The 6,704-nt window shown below is 52.6% G+C and overlaps 1 protein-coding gene across 1 annotated transcript; it reads right to left on the bottom strand.

The window, feature by feature from the left end:
- Positions 1-3,884: 3,884 nt before the first annotated feature.
- Positions 3,885-4,644, bottom strand: LOC125550990 (40S ribosomal protein S16-like). The gene has a single exon (XM_048714129.1). It carries the CDS (start codon positions 4,548-4,550, stop codon positions 4,101-4,103), a length of 450 nt encoding a protein of 149 aa, XP_048570086.1. The 5' UTR covers positions 4,551-4,644; the 3' UTR covers positions 3,885-4,100.
- Positions 4,645-6,704: the final 2,060 nt, after the last annotated feature.

Genomic DNA, 6,704 nt, shown 5'->3' with positions numbered 1-6,704 from the left:
ATCACACACACATACACCACCAAATCGCGCCCACTTGCTAACCCTAGGCAGTCGGCGCTGCGCCGCCACCAAGCCACCACCGCTGCTTGCATCAAAGCAACCGGCCGCCTCCGGCCTGCTCCTTCTCCTGATCTCCTAGCTGGGTATATGTGCTGAAATATTGTATATGTGCTGAGATGCTGTCAATATGTGTCAAAATACTGAAATGTAAATGCTCAAGTATACACGCCTAGCTGGGTATGTGCTGAGATGCTGTCAATATGTGTCAAAATACTGAAATGTGAATGCTCAAGTATACACGCCTAGCTAGGTATTTTTACACACAAGTATTACCCGTACCCAGCCGAGTACAGGTATGGGAACATTTTGAAACCTAGGGTGCAGGTACAAATATGGGCGGAAAATTTTGAGACAGGTGCGAGTATGGGCACTAGGCAGCCCACGCCACTCGGGGCTATGAGCGGCGATGAGGTCGACCTAGGAAGCCCATGCCATTGGCTCTGAAAGCGCCCAGCTCCCCACGTCCACGATCGCAGCTCCTGCATTAGTGGTCGTAGTCGACACCTTCGCCCGGTCGCCAGCAATGCTGGGTTCAAATTGCACCGACAAGACATGAAGGGGGGGCGCTAAGAGCATCTTCAGCCGCGCCCCCAACAGGCCCTCCCCATGCGTTTTTGCCTCACCGACGCCGAAAAAACAGTCCAGTCGCGCACCCAGAAGCCCGTTTTTCGCCGACTCGGGCCGAAACTGGTGCCGGCGGACCCAGGCCGAACCCGGCGCCCCGCGGGGCGCCGGCACAAGCGAAAAGGTCGTGTGGGTCCGCCCTGTCAGCGAGTCGAGCGCCTCTTCCCGCCGTTTCATCCCGCTTTCCCCCCACTTCCCTCTCATTCTCTCCACCTCCCGCCCAATCTCCCACTCGCCTCCGCCACCATGCCACCGAAGAAGTACGTCGCCCCCCGCGCCGCGGCAACCGCGACCGCCCCCGTCGCCCAGCCGAAGCAGAGGAAGCCGAGGGCGCCGTCGTCCAAGCCACCGAGCATGACAAACTCCGAGTGGAGGGTGGAAGTTCAGCGACGGGAGGCTGTCACCGCCGCCCGGCAGAACAGGGCGATCGCCAAGAAGGCCCGTGACAACGCGGCGCATGTGGCGGCGGCTTCGGCGGACCAAGCCGAGGCCGAGGCGACTCGCGCGGGGATGATGAATCCACCCGGTAGCCACGCCCAGTACGCGCCCTGGGGCCAGCAAGGCGTTGGTTCTCCGTCGCCGCAGCCATGGGGATGCACGCCCTCACCGGGCTACGCCGACGGGGACGCGCACGGTGGGTTCAACCCCAACGTCACCTTCCCCATGGACACCCGGCCCAGCGGACGCCCTCGCCCGCCTTCACCGGCGTGCAGTACCCTCCATACAACTACTCGCCGCCCGCCTACGCGTCCTCCCGAACACCCCCTCTCCGCCGTGGTGCGCTGCCCTTCTCGCACCTCGGCGACACCGACGAGACCAAGGCCAACATGGATGACATCATCGCGATAGGCTCGGTCGCGGCCGCCGCGTCTCCCGGGTTCGCCACCCCGGACGACACCGTGGATCTGAGCGGCGGCATGGAAGGCGAGCTCGGCTACGTCTACGGCGAGGAGGAGCAGGAGAAGGAGGACGACGAAGAGGAGGAGGACGAAGAGGAGGAGGAGGACGAAGAGGAGGAGGAGCCGACGACTGTTCCGGCGAGAAGGAGCAAGAAGAAAAGGCGGGCGGCCAGGTCCGGCGAGCCGCACATCAAGTGGGCGTCCAAGGAGGAGGAATGCCTCGCCGAAGCATGGAAAGTCGTCTGCCTCGACCCGACCATCGGCACAAACCAGAGCATCGAGACGTACTGGGAGCGCATTAAGGCCGAGTTCGACGAGCGCAAGCTCGTCGACCCCTACTTTAAAGGCGTCTACATGCAGCGCGGGGCGAAGGCGACGGCGAACCATTTGGGGCGTATCCAGGGGGCGTACAACAAATGACATGGGATCGTGGAGGAGGTCGCGGCTCGCCCGAAGAGCGGCGCCAGCGTTGAGGATCAGGTATGGCACGCCGGTCTCCCACCTCTCTTCGCCGTGTGCGCCCGCCAACTGTTTGTTCCTCCGCGCAGTTGCTACGCATGTTCGCCATTTATCGGCAGGGCAACGACGACGCCGAATTCAAGTACATCCACGTTTACAAGCACATTGACAAATGCGAGAAGTTGACGGAAGTCCGGCGCACCCTCGACAAGGCCAAGGAGACCTACAAGCCGGACGCGCCGACTCCAAGCGCGTCAGACAGGCAGCCGGACGGCAACAAATGTGCCAAGAAGGGGAAACACGCCGACACGGCCAGCACTCGAGTGCAGGAGTCCATCGAGCACTGCAGCACTGACGCACAGGCCCGGGCCGCCCTTCGTGAAGAGAAGACCGAGGCACGGTGGTCGGCGTTGATGTCGAGCAGCGCCATCAAGCTCGACCTACTCCGGACCAACGTCGCTGCGAAGAAGAGAAACACCGACCTGGCTTTCCTGCTGGGCGGGGCGGACATGCTCCAGAGCAATGACGAGGCGATCAAGGCGTGGTACTTGGCGGAGCAGGGCCTCATCCTGAACCAGCTTTCATCGACGACGCCGCCCACGCCGACTTCGCCACCAAGCCCGACTGATGATGCCGCCAAGAACACCCGCAACACAAAAGCCACGCTGACGCCGCCCAGCACAGAGACCCCGCCAAGCCCGCGCATGCCGACTCCGCCGACGACGAAGGCCGACCTCGCCGTCTGATGCGCACGCGTGTCCTTTCTGTTTTTTGTACACCGAACTTGTGTGAGCGGGAATGAGACTATGTTTAAATATGCCGCGGCTGGTGGGGGGGGGGGGGGGGGGGGGGGGGGGGGGGGGGGGGGCGGCGCTGGGAGCTGGTTCGCCCCCAGGCTTTTTTCTCTAAAGACACGACCATCACATAAGGAAAGGGAGAGGTCCACATGGTAGGAGGTTTCTTCTTTGTAATTTGCTGGGAAATAACAGTAGGTTTCTTCTTGTGATTCCGGAAAATAACAGTTGTGCAGGTTTCTTCAAGACCCCAGAGGGCAAAGTTCCAGGCCGCTCGGCCGGATAGAACTTCCCAATAAGAAGCGCATTGTATACTGGACATGCAGCCATGTAGGGGATATAGAAATTGCCTCGCACAAAATTACGAGCCCACCGTATACTAAGTCAATGAAAATACAAAGACCACCCAAAATTATAAGCCCAATGTAACATCAAACAAGGGCATAACTTCCATATAAAATGCCAGAGAGTTTGGTTATGTTACTGTTTTATACTCAACTCAAAATACATTTTAGATACATCCATTTCTGCAACAAATAATTTCGGACGCCAGGAATACATAAATAATGCGAAGAACATGCCACTGGGGTATCAGATTGGGCATTAAAATGCCCCAAAACTGGCAGCGGCGTAATACCAAGCTACAGAGAGACCCAAGCAAATGCTGGCCCTCAATCTAACCCAGATAGAAATGCTTAACTAAAAGCAACACCAAAAAACAATGGCGAATAAACATGGCCATGAATCGGCATCACAGGATAAATTCACAACATTAGTATCAATGATGATAGGCTGATAGCAACATGCAGGGTCTAAAACAATTACCAACAGCTAAGGAGATGCTTAATCTTGGAAGTGGAAGTACACAGATAAGGAACAATATTCTAAGAATCGGTACGATCACAGCATCAGGCGTTGTTCACCTCCCAACATGCAAAACATTTTGTGCAATACTTGCTACTAGAAATGACGGCCATATCATTCACAGATTCTAAATAAAGCTGCATTTTACCTATTCAACTAAATATCAAATCGCAAACAGTTAAGCTCAAACAGAACATTCAGTTTCATCATTAACAGAAGATTATGATAGCAAAACCCCTTCGTCAACTAGGCAGGATACTGCAGACAACTCACAGTTCTTAGAGATCATATCCAATTCATTGGTTCAAAAGAAAACAAACTACTAGCGGTAAAAGGTAGATAGATAGGCAGGCAAGGAGTAGGCCACCGCCGCCAACCCAACAAGAGATCTCGCCGGAGCTCAACGGTACGACTTCTGGAAACGCGCGCGGGCACCGCGACCGCCAAACTTCTTGGGCTCGCAGCGGCGCGGGTCGGCGACGAGGAGCGTCCGGTCGTAGCGGCCGAAGATCTCCTTCACCTCCTTCTTGGCCGCCTCGTCGACGTACTTCTGGTAGTAGGCGACGAGAGACTTCGCGATGGCCTGGCGGATGGAGTAGATCTGGCTCGTCTTCCCTCCGCCGCGGACGCGGATACGCATGTCGATGTCCTTGAAGCGGGACCTGCCGGCGAGAAGGATCGGCTCGAAGGCCTTCAGGCGGAGCATCTCGGGGCGGATGAGCTCGATGGGGGCGCCGTTGACCTTGATGAGGCCGCGCCCGGGCTTGCAGTAGGCCACGGCGACGGCGGTCTTCTTCCGGCCGAAGCACTGGACGGTGCCCGGCGTCGGGCGGGTGAGAACGGCTGCCATGGTGGCTGCGGCGGTGTGCGTGGTTGCTGTGAGCGCGGCGGCGCAGGTTAGGGTTTTTGGTGGCGGCGCGTAGAGGGGATCACGGCGGCGAGAGAACGATTATATAGCGTGGAGGCGTTAGGGTTTCGGCCTCATTCGCGCAGCACGTCCTATGACATGTGGGACCGACCTCGAAGGTAATGGGCCGAGCTGATCAATTGGAGTTTATGTGGGCCTGCAAGTACTGGGCTTTCTATGGTATGGCCGACGGGTGGGTTGTTGTCGTCAATAAGAGGGCGCGATGGGAGGAGCAGGAAGCTAGGGTTTCGACCTGAACACTACTTGATCTTATCCGAGCGAGCCGTCCGGCGGCGCCGCGGCGGCCGGAGTCGTCTCTCCCATCGGCCGCGCCGCCACCGTGGTCCACGATGGGCTTGCGGGAAGGTGGCGCGCGACGTTTGGGTTGAGAGACGCGGCATCCGCGGCAGCTGCCGGCGGCGAGCGATGACGACTGCCCGCGGTCGGAGCGCGCGCGATGATGGCCGCGCGGGCTCACCCAACAAACAAAACAATCTCATTACTTTCTTGCTTTCTTCGAAGGGTTTTCATCTTTTTTTGATCGATTTCTTTTTGTTCGTTTTTTGCTTGTGCTTGCTATTTGTATTCCTGAGCAAATTGTTCTCTTTAGTATGTTTTTGGTTCAGTAGGATATTTTTCCTGCGGAAGTGCATATCAAGTATGTTTTTTTTTTGCGGATTCGAGTTAAATCTCTTGTCTAATACTCCTAAATCACCATCCATAATAGTAGAAAGTAATCTGTTATTATGGGTGTTGATTTGCTGAACTTACACAGAATTCAGATTGTTATTCTGCAGGTTGAATCTTTGATTGCTCTCTTGGAAGCGGGAATTTGCTAGTTTTCCTGTTCGAGACGAATACATGACCTGGAGACTGTTATAGTATAGTTTATCTATAATAAGGTGTCTAATTTCGTTAGGAGCTGCGCGCTGTAATCTTTCTCTTATTGGTTGGCGGCTGCCAGCAGGCAGATTCAGCCTGTTAGTGGAGGATCATGTTGTAATATTATTAACTGTATTTGTATATGACAAAGATTCAAAGAAATGCCGTTGTAATATGTTTTGCGAGCCCGTTGTATACTTGTGTCTCAGTACTGTGAAATTATATGATAATATATCCTTTCGTTCACTCTATATAAATTTTATTTGAATGTTTTTTGATTATACGAGTAAACGTTTTTCAGTTCTATGTGCTGAATCATGAAATCTGTTTCTTGTTGTTTTAAAGATCTGCCTACGGTTTTGGAGTGGTATAGCAGAGATTACATGTAATGTAATGGTAAGGGCCTCTTTGATTTGCAGGATTCTAAAAATGCCGGAATAGGAAGAACATAAGGGCTTCTTTGATTCAAAGGAATTTTATAGGATTTCTGAAGGACTGAAATCCTTAGGATTTTTTCCTATATTGGTCCTTTTATTCATGGATCCCATAGGAATTTTTCTTATGGAATCTTTTGTACTACATTTCATAGAAAATTTAACATCCACTCCAACCTCTTTTTATAATTCCTTTGTTTTTTCCGCGGCATCAAACAAGCATTGCTAATTTTATAGGATTCAAATGAGCATGCCACTCCAACCATACACTTTTCCTATTCTTACGTTTTCAAAATCCTACGAATCAAAGAGGCCCTAAGATTTTGGGTTGTTTGATTGCATCATAGGAAAAACAAAAAACAAAATCCAAAAAGGTTTTGAGTAAATGCTAAAAATTCAATGAGAAGTAGTATAAAAAGTCCTTAGAAAAAAAATCATATAGAACTCACAATCTTATGAATCAAACAACCAAAGGAAAAATTCATAAGGATTCTAACCATCCAAAATTCCTATGAAAATCCTTTGAATCGAAGGAGCCCAAACTTCTTGATTTGCCTTTATGCTGGACCTTTCTTGAGACGCAGAATACACAACATAAACTCACATGAGATAAATCGCTTTGGTCACAACATCATCGGAAAATGCTGGACCTTTCTTGAGACGCAGAATACGCTTTGGTCACAACATCATCGGAAACAGCTACTAGCATGGATCCCACTTCTATAATTTCAAAATAGTCCCTCGGTCTGGAAATACTTGTAGAAGAAATTGATGTATCTAA

The sequence above is a fragment of the Triticum urartu genome, chromosome 4 (assembly GCF_003073215.2).
Source record: "Triticum urartu cultivar G1812 chromosome 4, Tu2.1, whole genome shotgun sequence".
NCBI classification, from domain to species: domain Eukaryota; kingdom Viridiplantae; phylum Streptophyta; class Magnoliopsida; order Poales; family Poaceae; genus Triticum; species Triticum urartu.
Note: the sequence above shows the minus strand (reverse complement) of the source record. Positions and strands in the feature narration are given on the sequence as shown.